This window comes from Rhinoderma darwinii, chromosome 5, assembly GCF_050947455.1.
Source record: "Rhinoderma darwinii isolate aRhiDar2 chromosome 5, aRhiDar2.hap1, whole genome shotgun sequence".
NCBI classification, from domain to species: domain Eukaryota; kingdom Metazoa; phylum Chordata; class Amphibia; order Anura; family Rhinodermatidae; genus Rhinoderma; species Rhinoderma darwinii.
This window is the reverse complement of record NC_134691.1, coordinates 288,330,660-288,354,315: the sequence shown is the minus strand read 5'-3', so window position 1 is coordinate 288,354,315 and position 23,656 is coordinate 288,330,660. Positions and strand designations below refer to the sequence as shown.

Below are 23,656 nucleotides of genomic sequence, written 5' to 3'. Positions count from 1 at the left end.
GTACGATGCTAGGAGTCCCTGCCTCGCTGCAGGACAACTGTCCTGTACTGTAATCATGTCTTCAGTACGGGACAGTTGTCCTGCAGCGAGGCAGGGACTCCTAGCATCGTACATAAGTATGATGCTAGGAGCCCGGCTCCCTGCAGTGTGTTCGGTCCACTACTTGCGGCCGAAATACGTCCGTCAATTACGGACGTAATTAGTGTGTGTGCACATACCCTAAAGAGGTCAAGTCCTCCGAAATATAAAACCAGCTGGATAGTTGACCAGCCACTGTAGGGCAGCGTCGGTTTTCATTTCCAGCTAGCCACCAGCAATTGGTCCCTTTAGTGTCAGTGCCCGGTACGAGCAGACTGTTAAGTGGGTGGTCCCCAGCGCTCGGTGTCTATGACTGAGATTGACACTGAGCGCTGGGAACCGCCCACTTGACAGTATGATCGTATCGGGCACCGAAACTAATGGAACCAAATGCAGGGGAACACTGGCAGCGAGCAGGAAAATAAAACCAATGCTTCACTCAGCTTGCAGCGGCTGGTAAGCTATCCAGCTGGTTTTAAATGTCAGAGGATGTGACAGGTCCTTTAAGAAGGCCATAGACATAAAAAATCCACATAGGGCAATGATATTTCCAATGCAAAGAATTTTTATCTATGGGAAAATCGTACTTATTGTATCAAATACAGTAGTCCTCCTTATCAATACGTGTTCCAAAAGTAAAAAAATTTAGAACAATAGTGAGAATGGGGCAAGGTAGGGATCATTATGTCTATGGCCAACTTAATAACACTTGCAGCAAAGTGAGGGGAGTAGTTTGTGTTCTCCATAGAAATATGTATGGCCTGCAAAACGATTGTTCACAAGTAATCTTAGTAAAGTGATGGCCCTATAGCTGCATAAAGAAGATTTTAATAGATTCGAGGTCACACATTCGTGGTTGTGAATTGTTTTGCTATCCAAGTTTCTATTTGTTTTGCAGAACCAGGATCAGAACATGAGTTATACCCCCATCTCTTCCTTGTTCTATGCTTTTGTGCCATAACTGCGATGTGTGACCCCGGCCCAATTCCTTTGATAATACTGCGGCCCAGTCTTGGGTTTTAGCATCTCTACATAAGAAGTAAGGTTAAGCTATATGGTCGCAATAAAATAATAACATGCGACTATATGTTGTTTTGTGGCTGCAAAACTTTAGGCCTTGTTTTCTGAAGAATTTCCATAGGAAACAAAGTCACATGGAACAAACTGCATTCATCTAGCTTAATCTACACAAAATAATGGAAAACCATAGTATGTAACATTGCGGTGTGACACCGTCTGACTGCGGAATAGGCCTAGTGTAATGGGGAAATAAAGAGAGGAGGGGTAATGGGCTGAAAGACTTTGTACATTAGATCCCATGTGAGATGTGTAAGATGGGATGACCATTATTTACTACTGTGCACAGAGCAGATCAAATGTGTTGTCAGTGGTGTTAAAAAATGAATGTAGGCAAAATATGAGGCAGTTGCCTAAAGTAACCAATCAGATAACAGCTTACATTTTTCAAAGGCAGTTTGGCAAATGAAAGCCAGGATCTGATTGGTTGTTGGGCAACACAAAACAGTTTTTGTCTGCATTGTTTCGTATGGGCTCTTTGGGGGGTTTTGATTAAATATAGAAATATAAAATTCTCAACTTTAAAGCTCTTATCGTTTGATTAGACATTTCACTATGTATTTTATACACGTCCTCCATCCCCCAGTAACCACGACTCCTTTGGCAGACATATTACTGTTATCCTGTGCACATGGGACATTTAGTGCATCAATTTTGCTGTGGAGATTATCAGCCATATTGCTGGTTGGTTTGAGTCCAAATTTGAATTACTAGATGCTGAGTATAATTGTATTCATACTCACATATGAAGGAACACTGAACTCTTACTCCTATGATAAAACTTGGCCAATATTCCTCTAAATGTACATCCATTTTTTCCCAAAATTTGCCGCATGCCATGTACAATCCTCTCAGTTGCTCGTCCAAAACAGTAGTCTGCAATCTGTCACTAAGGAGCAAGTGACAGAAACTGAAAAGGCGTGTGGCAAATCTTAGCGATAGTGAACTTACACCCTATTGCCACCAGTCACGGGTGATCTCCAGACTCAATTGGCAGTACAATAGTTGTAATGGTCTCAGTGCCAAGATTATTTTTCCCATTCACATACCACGGTCACATCTAAACAACACAACATGCATCCCAATTGACTGAACTGTCTTTAAGGTTGGGAGAGAGAAACACTTGTTTCCCTCATAGAAGGTGTGATTATATATTATTATTTTAGCACCGTATTAAAGTAATGAAAATGGATCTGGTAACGAACATGTGCAAAGTACAAAAAGGGTCACTTTAAAGAAGATAGATCATTCCAAACAACTGGAATTCTTTGATTAAAGCATGCACTGAAACGTAGGTTTCGTAGGACTTTTGAGCGCTTCCCCTGAAATGCAACAGAATGGAAAAAATAAAATAAAACCAGAAGGTGGCTGTTCTTAAAATTAGCATCTGCTGGTGAGGGTTTCTTGGCACAGATGTCTTCAGCTTTTATTGCTGCATTTTCCTGATAATCTCAGTGGGGACAGGAGGATGGAAATTGATTGTGTGGTGACGGAGACCCTGAGCTGTCTTGTAACTCTTCCCACAGCGGCATTTGAAAGGTTTACGGACTCGTATTTGCGTTCTGTGTCCATTCTTGGCGTGGTACTTAATACCGTTTACATTCTGTGGGTGAGAGGAAAAACAATACAGATATTTAATTAAAATGCTATAGATTATTTAACAACAGTCTGCCTGGTTTTAAGGCTGGGTTCACACGACCTATTTTCAGGCGTAAACGAGGCGTATTATGCCTCGATTTACGCCTGAAAATAGGGCTACAATACGTCGGCAAACATCTGCCCATTCATTTGAATGGGTTTGCCGACATACTGTGCAGACGACCTGTAATTTACGCGTCGTCGTTTGACAGCTGTCAGACGACGCGTAAAATGACTGCCTCGGCAAAGAAGTGCAGGACACTTCTTTGCAACGTAATTTGAGCTGTTCTTCATTGAAGTCAATGAAGAGCAGCTCAAGATTTACAGGCGTCACAGACGCCTCGCATAATGCGAGGAGGAGCTTTTACATCTGAAACGACACAGCTGTTTTCTCCTGAAAACAGTCTGTCTTTTCAGACGTAAAAGCCTCTCATCGTGTGCACATACCCTAACATGGCAACTAATAATACTGCTTACAAAAATATTTTTTTTCACCAAAAACTCAGGTCCCTGAGGTCTCCTTCTCTGTCAAGATGTTAAAATTCTATTCCGCTCTATCTGGGTTCACACTGCACGGTCCTGGTCTATATGTTAAGCAAATACGATGGAAAAGGTTTTAAACCCTCAAACCGAAAGTAATGCCTGAATGTCATGTGAACGGACCCTGAGGCTGGGTTCCCACACAGCGTAAACACTGCAGAATTTCCCAATACATTATTAAATTTAAATGGGTTATTATATTGATGGTCTATCCGTAGGATACTGAAAATTGGGCTGGAGAAAAAGGAAAGAATAGTGCTACATAGGGTGAGTATGTTCGATATAAAGAGGTAGCTTGTAAGCGATTGTAGGGGCTCACCTTGTCGTGTTGTGCCAATATGTATGCACAACACTCAGGGGCGTAACTAGGAAAGACTGGGCCCCATAGCAAACTTTTGACTGGGGCCCCCCCTCCCCTGGGTGTCACACAACCCCCCCTTGTAGATAGTGCCTTTTTTACAGCCCCCCTGTAGATAGCGCCATACAGCCCCCCTGTAGATAGTGCCATACAGCCCCCCTGTAGATAACGCCATACAGCCCCCTCTGTAGATAGCGCCATACAGCCCCCCTGTAGATAACGCCATACAGCCCCCTCTGTAGATAGCGCCATACAGTCCCGCCTGTAGATAACGCCATACAGCCCCCTCTGTAGATATCTACAAAGGGGGCTGTATGGCATTATTTACAGGGGGGGGCTGTATGGCGCCATCTACAGAGGGGGCTGTATGGCGCCATCTACAGAGGGGGCTGTATGGCGCTATCTACAGAGGGGGCTTTATGGCGCTATCTACAGAGGGGGCTGTATGGCGCTATCTACAGGGGGGCTGTATGGCGCTATCTACAGAGGGGGCTGTATGGCGTTATCTACAGAGGGGGCTGTATGGCGCTATCTACAGAGGGGGCTGTATGGCGTTATCTACAGAGCGGGCTGTATGGCGCTATCTACAGGGGGGCTGTATGGCGCTATCCACAGGGGGATTGTATGGCGTTATCTACAGAGGGGGCTGTATGGCGCTATCTACAGGGGGGACTGTATGGCGTTATCTACAGGGGGGACTGTATGGCGTTATCTACAGAGGGGGCTGTATGGCGCTATCTACAGGGGGGACTGTATGGCGTTATCTACAGGGGGGCTGTATGGCGCTATCCACAGGGGGACTGTATGGAGTTATCTACAGAGGGGTCTGTATGGCGCTATCTACAGGGGGGACTGTATGGCGCTATCTACAGACCCCCCCTGTAGGGAACGCCATACAGCCCCCCCTGTAGGGAACGCCATACAGCCCCCCTGTAGGGAACGCCATACAGCCCCCCCTGTAGGGAACGCCATACAGCCCCCCCTGTAGGGAACGCCATACAGCCCCCCTGTAGGGAACGCCATACAGCCCCCCCTGTAGGGAACGCCATACAGCCCCCCCTGTAGGGAACGCTATACAGCCCCCCCTGTAGGGAACGCCATACAGCGTCCCCAACCCCCCAAAAAAATGCGACCTACAGTGTGAAAAGACAAAAGACATGTATCCCCTATCCACAGGATAGGGGATACATGTGTGATCGCTGGCATTGATAGGGAGAACAGGGGACCGAAAGTCCCCCGAAGTTCTCCATGACTAACCTCTTACTTCCGGCGTCTGCGCAGCTCAATAAAAATGAAAGGAGCGCTGGTCATGGATGCGCACAAGCGCGACCGGCGCTCCATTCATTTCTACGGAGCTGCCGGCACAGACCCCGGAAGTCCGAGGTTTGTGATGGAGAACTTCCATCAATGCCAGCGATCACACATGTATCCCCTATCCTGTGGATAGGGGATACATGTCTTTTGTTTAATGGCAGAGCGGGGAGATACCTCCCTGCTCTGCCGTAGTGTTCAGTGGCGTCCCGCTGTAGCAGCCATAGCGGCTGCTAGCGGAGCCTCCGGCCATGGTTGGGGCCCGTGCCGGCGGGCGACACGGGCCCCCTCATGCTGCGGGCCCCGTAGCAGCCGCTACGGCTGCTATAGCGGTAGTTACGCCACTGACAACACTATATGTAGGCATGCTGCCGGTGCCAGGTCCCCTTCTGTCGGATGGTGCCCAATCAGCTGTGGTTTAGAACGCTATGCAGAATAAATCCCACCAGAATTTCAGATCCAGGAAAAAAAAAAGCACTAGTTTGGCTCAAAATAAGTGCCTTTTTTTCCTGGATCTGAAATTCTGGTGGAATTTATACTGTATAGAGTATCCATAGGAAAGGTCATCAATATCAGATCGGTGGGGGTTCGACTCCCAGCAACCCCACCGATCAGCTTTTCCTAGATTACAGGCACAGCGCCGTACACTTCAGTAGTGCTGTTCCTGGGATTGCAACAAACGCCGCAGCCCCTTCAGTCAGCTGATTGGTGGGGGTGCTGGTATTTGGACCCCCACCGATCTTAAAGTGATGACCTATCCTAAGGATAGGCCATCAATATAAAATACCTGGACAACCCCCTAAATGCGGGCATAATTACAACTCCTTCATTAAAATGCTACATGTGAATGCCTAGCATGCCTTGACTACGTTACTAACTTGGATATTACTAACTATTAGGGATATTACACTTTTCTAACTAAATTGCAAATGAAGTCATCAAGTCCGGCTATTGTTTTGCAATAAAAATTTTAATGCCATTCTGATTGCCAATGAAATTCTCAATAAAACGTCTTGCACAAACGACACATTTTATGTTATTTTTCTAGAAATCGGAATCACACTGTCCTCCGGCTCCAGTACTGGTGTTTACAGCCCTTGTTCTATACATATTTCTTTCTCTATCCACATCTATGAATTATTAAAATAATTCTGAACATTTTTCTTCAAAGGCGATTGCTTTACATAGGAATACAGACTGCAGTGGTTACAGTAAACCAATGGCTGCATTGTCAGAAAAAGCCTTTTTGTGATTTCAAGCATTAGCAATGGTAAGCGTCCACCCAACCTCTGCCAGCGCTTAGACGTTTATTGCAAGTTTGGCATATTTTATTGTATTCTCTAGATTAATTTTTTCTCAGATATGACAAATCCTGCAGCAATATCCCTTTAGTGAAAGCTTCTACAATGCACATTCTATACCAGTTCTCTTTATAAAACATGATGTGTGAACAGTAGCATCTTTACAACATAAAACAAACAAATAAAAATCATCATGCATTTATATAAAACGAACAAAATGTGCTGTTAATAGGAGTTATGAGCAGTAAACTCTGCACATAATAAATACGCTCGGCTTGTTAAAGAGGCTCTGTCACCACATTATAAGTGGCGTATCTTCTACATAATGTGATCGGCGCTGTAATGTAGATTACAGCAGTGTTTTTTATTTAGAAAAACAATAATTTTTAACTGAGTTATGACCTATATTAGCTTTATGCTAATGACTTTCTTAATAGACAACTGGGCGTGTTTTACTTTTTGACCAAGTGGGCGTTGTACAGAGGAGTGTATGACGCTGACCAATCAGTGTCATACACTTCTCTCCATTCATTTACTCTGCACATAGTGATCTTGCTAGATCATGATGTGCAGTCACATACACACACATTAACGTTACTGAAGTGTCTTCACAGCGAATAGACATCACCTCCAGCCCGGACGCGATGTCTATTCACAATGCCACAACTTCGGTAACGTTTGTGTGTAACTTACAGCACAGCAAGCGAGATCACGCTGTAAATGACAGCTTACAGCGATATCACACTTGCTGTGCTGTAAGTCACACACAAACGTTACCGAAGTGTCGGGATTGTGAATAGACATCGCGTCCTGGCTGGAGGTGATGTATATTCACTGTCAAGACACTTCAGTAACATTAGTGTGGGTGTATGTGACTGCACATCATGATCTAGCAAGATCACTATGTGCAGAGTAAATGAATGGAGAGAAGTGTATGATGCCGATTGGTCAGCGTCATACACTCCTCTGTACAATGCCCACTTGGTCAAAAAGTAAAACACGCCCAGTTGTCTATTAAGAAAGTCATTAGCATAAAGCTAAAATAGGTCATACCTCCGTCAAAAATTATTGTTTTTCTAAATAAAAAACACTGCTGTAATCTACATTACAGCGCCGATCACATTATGTAGAAGATAGGGCATTTATAATATGGTGACAGAGCCTCTTTAAGTCTGCGCAGCTGCAGACAGCACTGAAGACAATTACATGAAATTTGCGGCCTCTGCCTTATCATGGGCGGCCTCTGCCTTGGCCATAAAGACAATGTCAAAGTATAAAGATATATGTCTTCAAAACCACTGTTTGAAATATCTCCATATCTAAGGCTTCATGTATACGACCGTAAGACCCCATGCACACGAACGTTTCTTTTGCGACTGCAATTCCCCAGAAAATCCACGGGAGAATTGCGGCCCCATTAATTTTTATCAGGCCATGCACACGACAGTGGTTTCCATGGCCCGTGCATGGCCCAGGAGCCTGGGAGTATTATTACAGCAGTATTCTGCGGTCCTGGCTCATAGGAAATAAGGGACGCGGCCATGTGCACGGCCCACGATTTGGGGGCGACTCGCGGGTGACACTCCGCTGCCGGCCGACCCGATAATCACGGCTGTGCAACTGGCTACGGTCGTGTGCATGAGGCCTAAGGGTCTTTACTGTCCGCAAATACGGATCTGATGGCTACGGATACAGTACCGTAGCCATCCGCAATTGTGGAAGCGCCCATAGACTTCTATGGGTGAGTCAGTGGCGCAATTGCGGACAAGAATAGGACATTTTCTATATTTTGCGGATCATTTCTAAGGCCCGGATGCACATCCGTAAATATATGGAAAGCGGTCAATGGCCAATATAAATGAATGGGTCAGCAATATCATCCATAATTAAGGATTCCGTTATTACGGATTGAAACTACGGTCATGTGCATTGGGCCTAAGATGGTAAGGGTAAGTTCACACAGAGGTTTTTGTCTGGCAGAAAAAAATCTGGATTTTTGAGGCAGATTTTTAAATGCCAGCTTTTTTTGAAGCTCTTATTGCTGGCATTTTTATTGCTTTTATTTATTTTAAGGCTTTTTTTTTTTTTTTTTAAATGAATCGAATACAAAAAAACACGGGCGTTTTTTTCTGCCTCCCATTGATTTCAACGGGGTCAGAGGCGGAAACTGCTCCAAGAAAGAGCCTGACGCTTTGTTTTCCCGCAAGCAGTCAAAAGCCGCCGGGAAAAGAAACGCCTCTGCTTCCTATTGAAATCAATGTGGGGTGATTTGGAGCGACATGGGCCGCGTAAACGAGCGACGATCAATGAGACAGCTCGTTCCCATACATTTCCATCATGTCGGCAGTGCATCTCCCGGATTCCACAGGGACATGTGCTGCCCATAACGATGACTTTTCATTCTGCATAAAAGAGCAGATCAGCCGATGAACGCTCGTTTGCCCAATCATTGGCCCGTGTAATAGGGCCTTAAGATCAACCCCCGTGTGGCAGGTTTATGCAAGTTGAATTGTAGTAAGAAGATACAGCACTATGACTACAGATGCGAGTGTGTCTAGGAATACTATTTCTTGTTAACATGCCATGAGAGGGTATACAAAGTCCCATTATAAGAACAATGATAATCCCTCTATCACTATGGAGCTGGAAGAGAATGTAAAGCCTTTTGCACAATAATAAGAAATGTTCTCAAATTTTCATCTGATTTGTATAATCCCATCATGGAGACTGTACCGTGGCACACGTTATTCCTACCATTCAGTACTAAGGGGCCTAAGGTATAGAGGCCTTCGTGTGGTGCCTCTATACTGCACCATGTTACAGAGCAAATCTACTCCAGAAGCAATACTTTAAGGGAAGATTATGTTTGTAATAAGGCTTCCGAGGGTACATGGCACAATTCTATTTCTTTTGGAGACATACAGAAATACCCATAAACTTCTATGGGTGCCATATAACAGATCTGTACAACTCGGAACTTATATGAAGTCATAATGTGACAATATGCACAAGCCCTTAAAAGTAAGTGAAATACTATGTGTACACCGATCCTAGACTGGCATCTCATCATTTGTTGAATTTGTTTATTATCAAAGCATCTGTGATGGTCAGTTCAGTTAAGGAGATGATTAGATTTGGGACAGTCAGTCTATGAAATGACAATTATGTGCAATTTTTGTTGACCCTTTACGTATATAAATCTATCTATCTATCTATCTATCTATCTATCTATCTATCTATCTATCTATCTATCTATCTATCTATCTATCTATCTAAAATAAATATATGTTTATATATTAACCGATCAGCTGTAACATTAAAACCACCTGGCTAATATTGTATAGGTCCCCCTCAAGCCGCCAAAACAGGTCTGACCTGTTGAGTCATGGACTCCACAAGACCTCTGATGGTGTCCAGTGGTATCTGGCACAAAGACATTAGCAGCAGATCTTTTAAGTCCTGTAAGTTGTGAGGTAGGCCCCCATGGATCAGACATGTTTTTCCAGCAGATCCCAAAGATACTCTATTGGGATCTGGAAAAAAAGACAAGTCAATACCATAAACTCTTTGTTATGTTCCTCAAACCATTCCTGAATAATTTTTTCAGTGTGACGGGACGCATTATCCTGCGGAAAGAGGCCAGTGCCATTAGGGAATAGAATGATCATGATGGGGTGTACTTGGTCTGAATCAATGTTTAGGTAGGTGGTACGTGTAAGTAACATCCACATGGATGCCAGGAACCAAGGTTTCCCAGCAGAACACTTCTCAGAGCATCCCACTGTCTCTGCTGGCTTGCCTATTTCCCATAGTGCATCCTAGTGCCATCTCTTTCCCAGGTAAGCAATGCACATGCACCCGGATGTCCACATGACATAAAAGAAAATGTGATTCATCAGATCAGGCCGCCTGCGCTATGGATTAAGTAAAAAATAACTGAGCCCTGTCACAACGGTGACAAACGAAAAACAATTGGCAACGTTTCTGTCACCATTGAGATCAATGGTGATGCAAACAGATGCTAAGGTTTCCGTTTGCCTTTCCGTTGAGGGGTTCCGTCAGAGGTTTCCGTCGGGGAAACCCCTCAAAGGGAAAGCAACACTGATGTGAACACAGCCTTACACTTGCCCATTGTTCCTGCTTCTAACACATCAACTTCAAGAAAGACTGACTATTTACTAGCAGCCTAATATATTCCAACCCTTGACCGGCGCCATTATAACAAGACCGGTCAGTGGTTTCAATGTTGTAGCGAATCATGTGAGAGAGATAAAAGTATAAAGTCTGGTCTGCTAAATCCATATTCCCTAAGAAATAATTATCCATCATCTAGTTCCTTGAATTTTGCATGGGAAGAACTAAATGATATACATAACTCCCATGACATGATTGTGTAATGAAAAGCGAGAAAATTGTGCTCGGAGTGTCTGGAAACTTGCTTTTAAAGGGTAAGAGTGAGTCTTTGTGTGGCTGTGTCCACCATCGAAGCCACACCTGCAGGAAAGGGGTGAAAATGAATTATGACTGAAGACAAGATTTTGTTCAGCCCTAATAAAACGCACATAGCATACAAGCAGCAGGCAGGGGGTAAGCAAAGTACGCTTGAAGCCGGATCTGAATGAGTAACATAGAAATAAATTTCTATAATTACTGCTACTTCTTTTTCCACTCTGCTAATGTCAACATTTTGTTTTGTGTATCGATGAAGCTTGCCAAGGTCTAAAGGTATGAAGCATAAAACAGTTCCAACCTTGTAAATGGGTTTTACTACCCTGGTTAACTACACTGGAGGCGACAAATTAAGAATTCAGATGACTTTATTTATATTTGAGACACGCAAATATGATTCACTACGCTAGGGAAGTGATGTGGCAGATGCCTTGAAAATTAACAAATTGAAAATGATGAGATGCCAGTCTAAGGCCTTGTTCACACGGAGCTCAAAAAAACCTGACGTGTAAACATGTAAAAAACGCTAGCGTTTTTGTAAAGCACTTATTAAAATACAGGCGATTTTTACGTGTTTTCGGCGTGTTTTTTTGGCGCGTAATTAGGACTCCCATTGACTATGGGTATAAGGCGCGTTGACCTGACACTTCTTTTGTTACACGACGCGTTTTTAAACACGTGCGTGTAAATAAAACAAGTCGTATGCACTACAATGCGCTTTCCCATTGATGTCAATGGGAAGCTTAAGGGTCAAAGCACATGATGCGTATTACGTGCGGTGGATTTGCGTGCAGAAAATCCGCAGTGTAATTCAGTACCAGCATAGTCAATGAGATTTCAGGAAATCTCATGTACACGCTGCAGTATTTTCCGGAACTGAAATTGACCTGTGGTGCGTTTTTAGAATCCACAAGATGTCAATTTATCTTGTGAATTCTATCTGCCTAGTGCAGAGGAAAATCGCACCAAAATCCGCAGCATGAAAACACGCCGAAAAACGCATCAAAAAAAGCATTTTTTTCCTGCGAATTTCTTGCAGTTTTCTGTGGTTTTTTGGTGTGAAAAACGCGTCGAATACACGCCGTGTGAAAAAGGCTTAAGAGCGGTGTAAATAGGGTATTTCACTATAACGCACATTTCATAGATGTCTAGGATATAAATTATAGACAATCATATCAGTAAATATAATTCTACACTTTGGATCTACTACATAAAACTTTGTCCAATTTGATCTACATTATACTTAGCTTGTATGGTGATCTGCTACCAAATAAAGATGGCCAAGAATAATTTTAAGGGAACATTTGGTAGGGCAGTGACTACAATCCTATTTTCTTACAGAAAATTACCTGACAAAACTTTGTCATGACCACTCAGATGATTTTAGGATACTTAAAATACATGTTCACTCTTGCAACCATTTTTCTTTTTTTTACTCCAATGAACTTAAAATTAAAAAAAATAATAAAATGAAGCAACTTTGCAAATTGCTTCTGTACCCTACTTATTCTAGGTTAGGAAGAAGTAGGGGACAGATGGATGGGATCATGACAGCAGGATCAGACTACACAAGGTTTATTTGTAGTCTGTATCTGTAACCATAAAGACACATATGTCTGCATAGAAGCTATAAACAAATTATATTTTGTCAGGATCGGCTCCAGGTTTATGTGGGCCCCTGGAAGATACAGACTTAGTAGGCCCTTTTGCGGGGGAACTCACGGCGGCAGTTAAATGGCAGAAAACGTCACTTTGTGCCCTCATATAGACGTTAGGCCCTGTTTATGCCCCCATATAGAAGTTAGGCCGCCAGTTTGTACCCCCATAAATTTTGTGCCCTCTGTAGATAGTGCCACACAGCCCCCCTCCCAGGTAGTGCCACACAGCCCCCCCTCCCAGGTGGTGCCACACAGCCCCCTCCTCCCAGGTGGTGCCACACAGCCCCCTCCTCCCAGGTAGTGTCACACAGCCCCCCTTGGTCGTGCCACACAGCGCCCCCCACCCAGGTAGTACCACACAGCCCACCCTCCTCCACACAGTCCCCACCTCCCAGGTAGTGCCCCACAGCCCTCTACCTAGGTAGTGCCACACAGCCCCCTCCTCCCAGGTAGTGCCACACAGCCCCCTACTCCCAGGTAGTGCCACACAGCCCCCTACTCCCAGGTAGTGCCACACAGCCCCCTTCTTGGTAGCGCCACACAGCCACCCTCCCTGGTAGTGCCACACAGCCACCCTCCCTGTAGATAGCGCCTTTGGGATTCCCTCTAGGAGTGGAATCTCCAGCCAGAGCATTGCCTACGCTCTGGCTGGGGATTGCGCTTCAGGAGAAGCCCCTGACGTCACTGTCCATATATGTACATTGTTGTCAGGGGCAACCCCTGAGCCATAGTCCCGGGCAGAGCACTACTAGCCCTCTGCCTGGGACTCCTGCTCTGCTCCTGACATCACTGTCCATATATGGATAGTAATGTCCGGAGCAAAGCTGAAATCCAAGGCAGAGCGCTAGTAAAGGCTCTGCTCCGATACTCCAGCTCTGGGGAAGCCCCTGACATCACTGTCCATATACGGCTAGTGATGTCAGGGGCAACCCCAGAGCCAATGTCCCGGGAAGAGCGCTACTAGCACTCTGCCTGGGACACTGCTCTGCTCCTGACAACACTGTCCATATATGGACAGTGATGTGGGGCTTCCCCAGAGACGGAGTCCCGAAACAGAGCCGCTTCTAGCGCTCTGCCTGGGACTCCTTCTCGCCTCCTGATATCACTGCCCATGTATGGACAGTGATGTCAGGGGCTACCCCAGAGACGGATTCCCAGATCAGAGCCGCTAGCGCTCTGCCTGGCACTCCTTCTCTCCTCCTGACATCACTGTCCATATATGGACAGTGATGCCGTGACAATGGCATCGTCAGCACCCGGCGGCAGAGTGGGCCACCCCAAGGGTAGTGGGCCCCGGCACTTGCCTGGGTGCTGACGCCGGCCATGTATTTTGTAATCAACACTATTTGCAAAGTTGCTTAATTTTTTGTTAGTTGCTGTATTGCGGGCCTGGAGGAATTAGCCACTCCTCAAAGACCCACTCACACTATGAGAAATTTGAATTGCCAAAACTCCCACTAATGTTTATTTATACACAGATTCTTTCATGTATAAAGCCTTGTTTACACAGTGCAACTTTGCATGTAATTTTTTTAAGCCAAAACCAGTAAGGCCTCATGCACAGGAACGTGCTTTTGCGGCTCCAATTCCCCCGAAAATCCACGGGAGAATTGTGGCCCCATTCATTTCTATGGGCCCATACACACGACTGTGGTTTCAACGGTCCGTGCATGGCCCAGGAGCCCGGACCGCAGAAAGAACAGAGATGTCTTTTTACGGCCACGTTCTGTGGTCCAGGCTCATAGAAATTAATGCACGCGGCCATGTGTACGGCCCGCGATTTGTGGGCGGCCCGCGGGTGACACTCCGCGGCTGTTCGACCCGAAAATCACAGCCATGCACATGGCTACGATCGCGTGCATGAGGCCTAACAGAACCTAAACAGAAGAAATGCATAAAGGAAAGCCTTATAGGTCTGCTCTCCTGCATCCAATTCCGGGTTTGGCTTTAAAAATGCATGCAAGATCTGCAGCAAATCAGCCTTAGGCTAGATTCACATGGGACAGAAATGCTGCTAATTTTCCATGCAGAATTTCTGAGTGGACAATCCGCAGCGGATTACAGTATGTGATTTAAACAAATCTCACCCACATGTTGCTGAACATTTTCCACACAGAAATTAGGGCATGCTGCACATTTTCAAATCTGCAGTATGCTCATTCTGTTCTGAATGTAACCATTTTTTATGTACTGTAGAAGGAGTAAAATCCGCAACAAAATCTGCACGTTTGCTGCAGAAATCCTGCAGCATTTTCATCCCATGTGAATCCAGCCTAAATACAAAAATGGTAGAAATAATTTCTCCTTGCCCATTCCCAAAACATTTCATCTGGATTTTTCTTATTCTGAGTTCATGAACTCAATCATTGGTTAATGTCTGTGAATCCATTAACAAAGACCTCGATGCGCATCTTCCCTTTAAATGAGTTTTGGTCTCTGAACAATACTAGAAACTAATGCTATGAAGTCTACTAATCAGGAAAACTACAAGTTTGACAATGATATATATAAGTGCTAACAGAGCAATAAAATGATAAGTAAAGCATGCAAAGTTTACTGAAAATAAACACATAAAACAGTGCAAACTGGATTTACTGCAGCTAAAGTGCACGTAGAAACAGGGTAAAACTACTACGACAACACGAGTAGTTATGAAACTCAAATAAAAGATCTGCAAACACAGGGTTGGGTCAAGGGCAAAGTTAATATGCGTTGACTTTCAAGGTCCAATTTGAGGAATGGTTATGAACTACAGATGTGTGACAGCCTATGCTGGGACTCAAGGAATCAGAAAGATCGCTCATGTACTTCAGTGCAGTGCAACACCGGGGCCATTAGAAAGGCCAGAGAAACTCAGGGACAGGAACCTAATGCCAAGGCGAGCCAAGAACAGCACTTGAATGGCTTACATTCTGAAAGATCCTATCCACCTTTTGGGTAAACAGTAAACTTCCTTTTGGCAAAGTTCAACTTAAAAGTCAACAAGTGTTCGGTTACAATTCATCCAAAACTCTTAGGCCCCATGCACACGACCGTAAATATCGTCCGTAAATCGGGACCGTAATTACGGTCCTCAATTATGGACCCATTCACTTCTATTGTCCACGGACACCTTCCCGTATATTTACTGGAAGGTACCCGTGCCATAGAAACCTTCAGCAAAACATAGGACATGTCTTATCTTTTGCTTTTTTCGGACCATGCTCCCATACTTTATAATGGGAGCACAGTCTGCAAATGCAGACAACTGTCCGTGCCCGTAATCACGAACCGTGATTAGGGGCATGGTCGTGTGCAAGGGGCCTTACAGACCAAGTAAAATGTTTTATAAGATTGTTATCCAAAATCACTGCATTTTTAGATTATTTCTCAACTGCACAATAAAGCGGAAGATGAAAAAATAATTTCATGATCTGTCCAAAATATTCTACTGTTAAACCAGGACAAGGGGTTGTGAGGAGGTACAAAGACTAAAAATAAAGTGGAGACGAGAGGGCCTAAAGTTTTTCTCTTACTTATTTTTTACTTACAAATTTTTTTCTTTCTTGTATGATGGTAAAATGGAAGTCTAACTAACAGCTATAAATAATTTGTTACATTTCCTAATCTTTTAGAAGTACTCCTGATATTATAATTAAAAGGGTTGACTCACTAAGACAACCCCTTTTTGTAAATACGTTGGCCCAGCAATCAGTTGCTACCCATGGAAAATGTGCGACCCGCGATACAATCAGACGACTGGACAGGGGTGGGTTTGTCAGAGCAGGAGCTCTCCGGTTAGTTCATAAAGAAGAGTCCCGAATGGGGTACCCGCCTCTACGATGTCCACATGGTTTAATAGTAATTTCTATTTAAAATTAAGGTTCACTTTCATGCCTTTGAGCGCCCCAACCATAACTAGAATGAAACTGTCCAGCTACTGTTTGCTTAGATTTCTGATGAAATCAATGATGACAGACCCACACTGCTATCTTGTTCTTTATATAAGTATGATGCCATAGTTGCGCAATAATTTGCAACCTTTTTGCCATTTTACGCCGCTCACAGCACTATGAAAAAAGTGGGTGGGGCTTAGCTGGTGGGCCAGAAACTAGCAGAAATTATAGCGAAAATTTACACCACCAGCCCGAGATGTAACAAATTAATTAGGCTGTGTTCACATCTGCTTTGGAGGCTCCATTAGCACATGCTGCGCTGTTTTGTACAGCAAAATGACAGACACTGTATTGACAACTGACAGAACCTATTAAAGTCATTAGGTTCCGTCAGGCGCCGTTGGTTTCCGGGGGGCTTTGATTTTTCATTTATCTGCTTGTATGACGGAAAGCCTTGATGCAGATGTAAACACACCGCTGTTCTGCTTTGTAATTAGAGCAGAGCAATGAAAATACCGGAAGCACTGGATCCGTTGCATGACAAACACCATGGTCGCCCGACGGAACCCATTGACTTTTAATGGGTTTCATCGGGTATCCTCCATGGTGTCCATCGTTTTACCAGACAAAATAGCGCAGCATGCTGCGCTATTTTGTCCAGCATATTTGACTGGATCTGTGACAGAGGCCCCTAAAGGAGCCTCCAACGTAGATGTGAACGAAGCCTAAGTTGCAAATTACTCCTCCAGGCTACAAAACGCCAGTCTTTGGAAGTCTACTCTAATGTTCCCGCACCTGAGAGGCTCCCCCAGCCACATAGAAGCGATTGTTATAATGCCCATAACACAAGCTCAAAAATCCTGTAAAACCTTTTGAACCCTTTTCCCCCATGTTTAGCATTAGTACCAAAAAATGAGGGTGAATTGGGTTCTCAGTCCAGTCTGCAGAAGGTCTGAAACGCCCCCTGTTGGCAGAAAATAAATGTTTTGATTATCTAGGTGCTGCTTTGTTACACACTTCAGGAACAGCAGGATGGCGGAGGACATTACAGGGGAGACACGCAGATTGTAAAGGGAGAGGTCTATAATATCCAATTGTACGCTATAATAAAGTGGAATAAATTATCCTGTATTTGACAAGCTATTTCATAAAAAAGCCTTGAAAAAGAAAAAGAACAACACCTAATATTTATTCAAGTCTCTGTATCATTACTTTTTATTTGCCGCTTGCTCCATGTTTGTCAGCTTTCTCGTGGCTCATTAATTTCATTCCCTCCTGACTTAATGGTGTGCAAGATATCCTTGAGACAGTCCTTGTGCATTCGAGATGAAGGTGGTGTGATAGGAAAGCAGGCAGGAACAGTGTGCTTATTTGGGCAATAAAAGGAGGGCTGGCAGTCAAACAGAGAACAGACAGGATGTAGCAAATTACAAGCCCTCTACCTCTAGATTCTCTCTTCTAAAGAAACACTTGCTGCAGTACAGGGATGCCCCCTGGGAAAAGGGACCCCTGTTACAATGGCAATGGCTAGTTTACTTCCTGACTTAAGACATTGCCGTTTTACAATATGCCCTCCCACCATCACCGCTTTACTCATAAACACTGCATTCTTGTGAAGAAAAGGATATGTCTGTGTAAGGGGCATCTGTGAGTTTTTGATTCTTTGAATGTCTAAACTAGACGTAAAAGATAAAAAAATTAAAAAAAACTGCTCAAAACCTGCGTCCAGCGTCCAGAAACCAGAATCGGGCAGAGTACTAATTGTGCCGTAATTAAGAACAAGAGCTTCTTACAGTAAGGTTTCTGGGTGTGCCATGCTGTACCAACTAACACTAATTTATTGTATCTGGCTGCGCCATAAATATGTTCACACTGTTAGAGGCTTAAATGGACAGGAATAAACATCATGTGAGACACAAGTGTTATTGAGACAGTCAAGAAGCTGGGGGAGAAAGCCGTTCATACACACAGCGGTGACAGCCCCGGGCGCACCTCTGCTGGATCAGGGGCTGGGATACCATGTTTTATTACACCTCTAATACGCTTTTATTTACATTCTCGTTTTCAATACTTAATATCAAAAGTCCATTCACCCTTAGGCATAAAACCGAGACAAAGGCAATAAGGAAAGCAGCTATTATAGCCGTAATTATATTGTCAAGTAAAGGATTAAGGTGTATATAGAAAGCAGCAGCACACGTACGTGCCTAGAGCCAGACTGTAATATGTAAAGACACGAGAACATTAAATAGGGTTTCCAGAAAAGTTACTGAGTTTGCAAAACAAGGCGGTATTTGTGTCTCACAAGTAATTATTGCCCATTATAATAGATACATAGTCATAAATATTTTACTGTAAGGTATGACCGAACAGCAAAATTATCTCTATCCGATCATAACCCTGTCCCAGAGCTCACCTTCTTGATGATTAGCTGTTAGAGAAGAGGTTTCAGCAAAATAATGTTATTTTTTGCATAATTAAAAGTTATACAATTTTTCAATATACTTTCTGTATTAATTTCTCACGGATTTCAAGATCTCTGCTTGTTGTTTTTCAGTAGGAACATTCATGATTTACTTCCAGTGGATACAATTCTGTCCGTGGTCACGTGATGGACGCAGAGGTGCACGGCTCGTTACAGTGAGGGCTCATTCAGACGAGCGTAATACTCGGTTGTGTGCTGTGCGTTGAAATCACTCACAGCACATGCACCCATTCATTCCAATGGGGCCATTCACACATACGTTGTTTTTCACGCAGCGTTTCCGTTGCGTAAAACTCACTGCATGTCCTATATTGGTACGTATTTACGCATAGCAGTCGCCCATTGAAGTCTATGGGTGCGTGAAAACAACGCACAGCACACTGGCAACACGCGTGAACTGTGCGTTGTTCAGGGACAGTTGCAAAGGGTATTGGGTATTGAAAAAAAAAAAAAAGAGTTTGTAGAGCAGCGTGAACAACTACAGGAGCAACATCCAGACAGTCCTGTGCGCAGCCAGACATCATGTCTCGGGCTCTAAACGTGGAGAGGATTATCACGTTGCTGCAGGAGAGGCCGGAGTGGTGGGGCATGAGGTCGGATGCTTACCACGACCGGCACCGCAAAGACAATGCGTGGGAGGCCATCGCAAAAGTGATGTTTTTAAATGAGTGGAGTAGCGCGACGCCTGCTGAAAGAACCAAATTTGGTAAGTGCAAGCATAGTATAGCCTGCATCATTGTGTATATGTTGGTCAAGTTTTTGCGCAACTTTTGAAGTAATTCATGTTATGTGGCCCTGAAAGACACGGTGTCTCCATTAATGCCCCCTATATAAATGCCTTGTGTCCATGTTGATCAAGTTTTTGCGCAACTTTTGAAGTAATTTAAACCGTGTGGCCCTGATAGACACGGCGTCTCCTTTACTGCCCCCTATATAAATTACTTGTGTCCATGTTGATCCAGTTTTTGCGCAACTTTTGAAGTAATTTACACTGTGTGGCCCTGAAAGACACGGTGTCTCCTTTACTGCCCCCTATATAAATGCCTTGTGTCCATGTTGATCAAGTTTTTGCGCAACTTTTGAAGTAATTTACACCATGTGGCCCTGATAAGTGTCACTGCTAAAATGAACCATTCATTTCATGTTGGACTAGTAGTACATGTTTAGTATACTGGCCCCAATGTTAAATACACATGTATCCATATATATATTTATATATTGGTTTTCTTTCAACAGTGGATGACTTAAAAGTCCATGGCGTAGTACGAGGGACCGGTACCGTAGAAAGCTAAGCCAAAAAGGGAAGAGTGGTTCTTCTCCCTCAAAAAAAAAAGCCACACCTCTTCACCAAACTGCTGTCTTTCCTGAGGCCGATATTTGATCTTCGTCCGTAAGTATCCCAAAATAAAACAAAAAAAAGTTCTAGGGGTTTTCCCAGCATTGCTTTCCCGTACAACGCCGCATTTATTATGCACTCAAATTGGACACGCTCGTGTGAATGAAGCCTTACAGTTATGTATCGGAGCTGTGTCTTCTAACAATCCCAGCACCTGTGTGTCCATCACATGACCATGAACTATCCACTGGAAGTAAACAATGAATGTTCCTACTGAATGATAACAAGCAGAGATTTTGAAAAAATTTAGGAATTAATGCAAAAAGTATATTGGAAAATTGTATACATTTTACTTAAAGAGGCTCTGTCACCACATTATAAGTGCCCTATCTCCTACATAAGGAGATCGGCGCTGTAATGTAGGTGACAGCAGTGCTTTTTATTTAAAAAAACAATCAGTTTTCACCACTTTATTAGCGATTTAAGATTTATGCTAATGAGTTGCTTAATGCCCAAGTGGGCGTGTTTTTACTTTAGACCAAGTGGGCGTTGTACAGAGGAGTGTATGACGCTGACCAATCAGCATCATGCACTCCTCTCCATTCATTTAGTCAGCGCATAGGGATCCTTTTAGATCGCTATGTGCTGTCTTATACTAACACATTAACAATACTGAAGTGTTTAGACAGTGAATAGACATTCCACGGGATGTCTATTCACAATCTCTGCACTTCGTTACTCTGTCTGTGGTAGTTACAGCAGAGGAAGCGTAATCTCGCGAGATTACGCTGTAGATGACAGGTTACAACGAGATTACGCTTCCTCTGCTGTAACTACCACAGACAGAGTAACGAAGTGCAGGGATTGTGAATAGACATCCCGTGGAATGTCTATTCACTGTCTAAACACTTCAGTATCGTTAATGTGTTAGTATAAGACAGCACATAGAGATCTAAAAGGATCCCTATGCGCTGAGGAAATGAATGGAGAGAAGTATATGACGCTGATTGGTCAGCGTCATACACTCCCCTGTACAACGACCACTTGGTCTAAAGTAAAAACACGCCCTCTTGGGCATTAAGAAACTCATTAGCATAAATGTAAAATCGCTAATAAAGTGGTGAAAACAGATCGTTTTTTTAAAATAAAAAGCACTGCTGTCACCTACATTATAGCGCCCATCTCCTTATGTAGGAGATAGGGCACTTATAATGTGGGGACAGAGCCTCTTTAAACATAATTTAACGTGCTGAAAATGGGCAACCCTTTTAAGTAAAAAACCCATCTGAGAAAAAAACTTGCATCTCAAATAATCCACCAAAAATGTGGCTTTTATAGGGATCCAAGGTGAAATTCTTGATATTCATTTCTTATTGCAGAAGCTCTCGGATTTTGCACCCTACAGGCCCATAAGGGGTAGAGTCGCTGGTTAATGTTCTCATAAAGAATGTGCATTGGAATTGTTAGCAGCATTTTCTAGGGCATAACCACCAGGGTAGAAGCATAGGTAGAGGAATCGCCTCTAATGTTACTGAAGCCTCAGATGTGAGGGGTAAATAGTGATCACTGATTTACGGCCACTGGAAAAGGGTGGGAATCAAGATGATGGAGAAGGGAAGAAGCAGTGGATAATGGAACGCAGAGCAAGGAGAGAAAAGTCCATAATAACCATAATCATTCCACTTCCTGAACTTACTCGATGCAGTTGGTGGTCATGGTAGCTGAGGGCCCCATGGTTAACTGTTATGCCCGTGGCCATTTCGACAGCTGTTGGAACTTTCCATATGTAAACAGGAGGCTTGTTAAGGGACATATGTTACTATGAATGGAGCTTTTACTGAACTCCTGGAAAGATCTAAAGGAAGGGTTGTCTGGATGTCCCCTGTAGTAATGATGCATCGATAGCAGTATCCTTTAAAGGGATATGTACTGGTAATTGTAAATGTATTAAACCTATCAAGACCAAGCAACACAGACATGTTTCAAGGTCAACAAAGGTGAACCTGATTACTACTATAAATGTTAATAATAAAAGAGATTATTCCTATTATATAAATTTTCTAGGATTAGAAAAACATGGCTGCTTTCTTCCAAAAAACAGTGCTTCACCTGTCCACAGGTTGTGTGTGGTATTGCATTTCAGCCCCATTCACTTGAATAAAGTTGAACTGCAATACAAGATACAACCCATGGACAGGTGTGCAGCTACTTTTGGAAAAAAGTAACCCTGTTTTTCTTATCCTGGTGACAAATTCCAAATTTGTCACCATCTTAAAAATCAGTTTGTAGTCAGTGAATGAAACAATACTGTTTACGTAAAAACACTGGGAACCCTTCTACAGTCACCACTCTATTAATTTCTATAGGGCTGCCGAGCGCGATCTCTGGCAGCCCCATAGAAAGTGAATGGAGCAGCGGACGAGCATGCGCAGTACCACTCTATTCATATGGGGTGGACAGGGACAGCCAGGTAAGCCCGTTCTCGGGATCGGTGGGGGATCCTGTGGATAGGTAATAAATAGCGATTATGGGAAAACCCCTGTAGTCAGATATACTAGATACACAGTGATTTTTACTGAGAAAAACCTATATAAGAAAGCAATGTTCATCTTACCTTATATCTCTTTTTACAACCAGGAACTGGACAGGCAAATGGCTTCTCATCCCCACCATTCATACACATGGAGCTAAGAATTGCTTCAGAGCTAATGGCACTCTCTGTGGTCCAAGACTCATCACTGTCCGAGTCTTCATAGTCTACTTCTTCCTCGTCATATTCACTACCTGTGAAATAAGAGAATATGTGAATAGAACCAATGGCTCATGGAGGACTAAGATTGTAAAAGCTGTAAGATGGTCACAGCATTATTGAAAAAATGATCTCACTGTGGATGGACATTCTGCTGTATGCTTCACTTCCATACAATTCTGCTTTCATGTACTTATGCATTTTCATTGCTATTCTGTGTATATTAAGAGGGTTTTCCCAGAATCATAAATTATCCCCTATCCACAGGATTGGTGATAATTTTCTGATATCTGAGGGCCCCACTGCTGGGACTCCCACCAATTGTGAGAACGGGGGTCCCAGCTCCTTTTCACCGCACCCCCTGGACCCTCGAGCTTGCGCCTGCTGATGTCTATGAGAATAATGGAAACAGTCGAGCGCTCCTTTCAATATAATCCTCACTGTGGTCGAGCAATGAGTAGGATGAGTAGGAACACGGGGTTTGGGACACCCCTTCTCACGATCGGTGGGGACCCCAGCAATCAGAAAACGTTAACTTATCCTCTGGATAAATTATTTTAGTGAATAAAATAATGATCCCATATTAGAGATATGAAATTATAATCATTAACATGTAATACTATTATCTCCCACTTTTTTTTACAAGTATTTTCAGTCACAATAATGTCATGTTAAACTAAGTTGGAAAGCAACTAGAGTAAATCATGTTTTTAATGGCTATTTTAATATGAAAGGGGTTTTCCAGCCACTAAAAACTGATGGCCTATCCCCAGGATAGGCCATCAATAGCTGATGGGTCGG

The 23,656-nt window shown here is 43.5% G+C and overlaps 1 protein-coding gene across 1 annotated transcript in view; it reads right to left on the bottom strand.

Annotated features, from left to right (window-relative positions):
* Positions 1-1,685: 1,685 nt before the first annotated feature.
* Positions 1,686-23,656, bottom strand: part of JAZF1 (JAZF zinc finger 1) — a 256,693-nt gene continuing 234,722 nt past the window's right edge. The window contains exons 4-5 of the mRNA XM_075828627.1: positions 22,721-22,890; positions 1,686-2,758 (exon numbers count right to left, since the gene is read on the bottom strand). Of these exons, the coding sequence (XP_075684742.1) occupies positions 2,582-2,758; positions 22,721-22,890 (347 nt within the window). The 3' untranslated portion in view covers positions 1,686-2,581. The remainder of the gene's footprint in view (positions 2,759-22,720; positions 22,891-23,656) is intronic.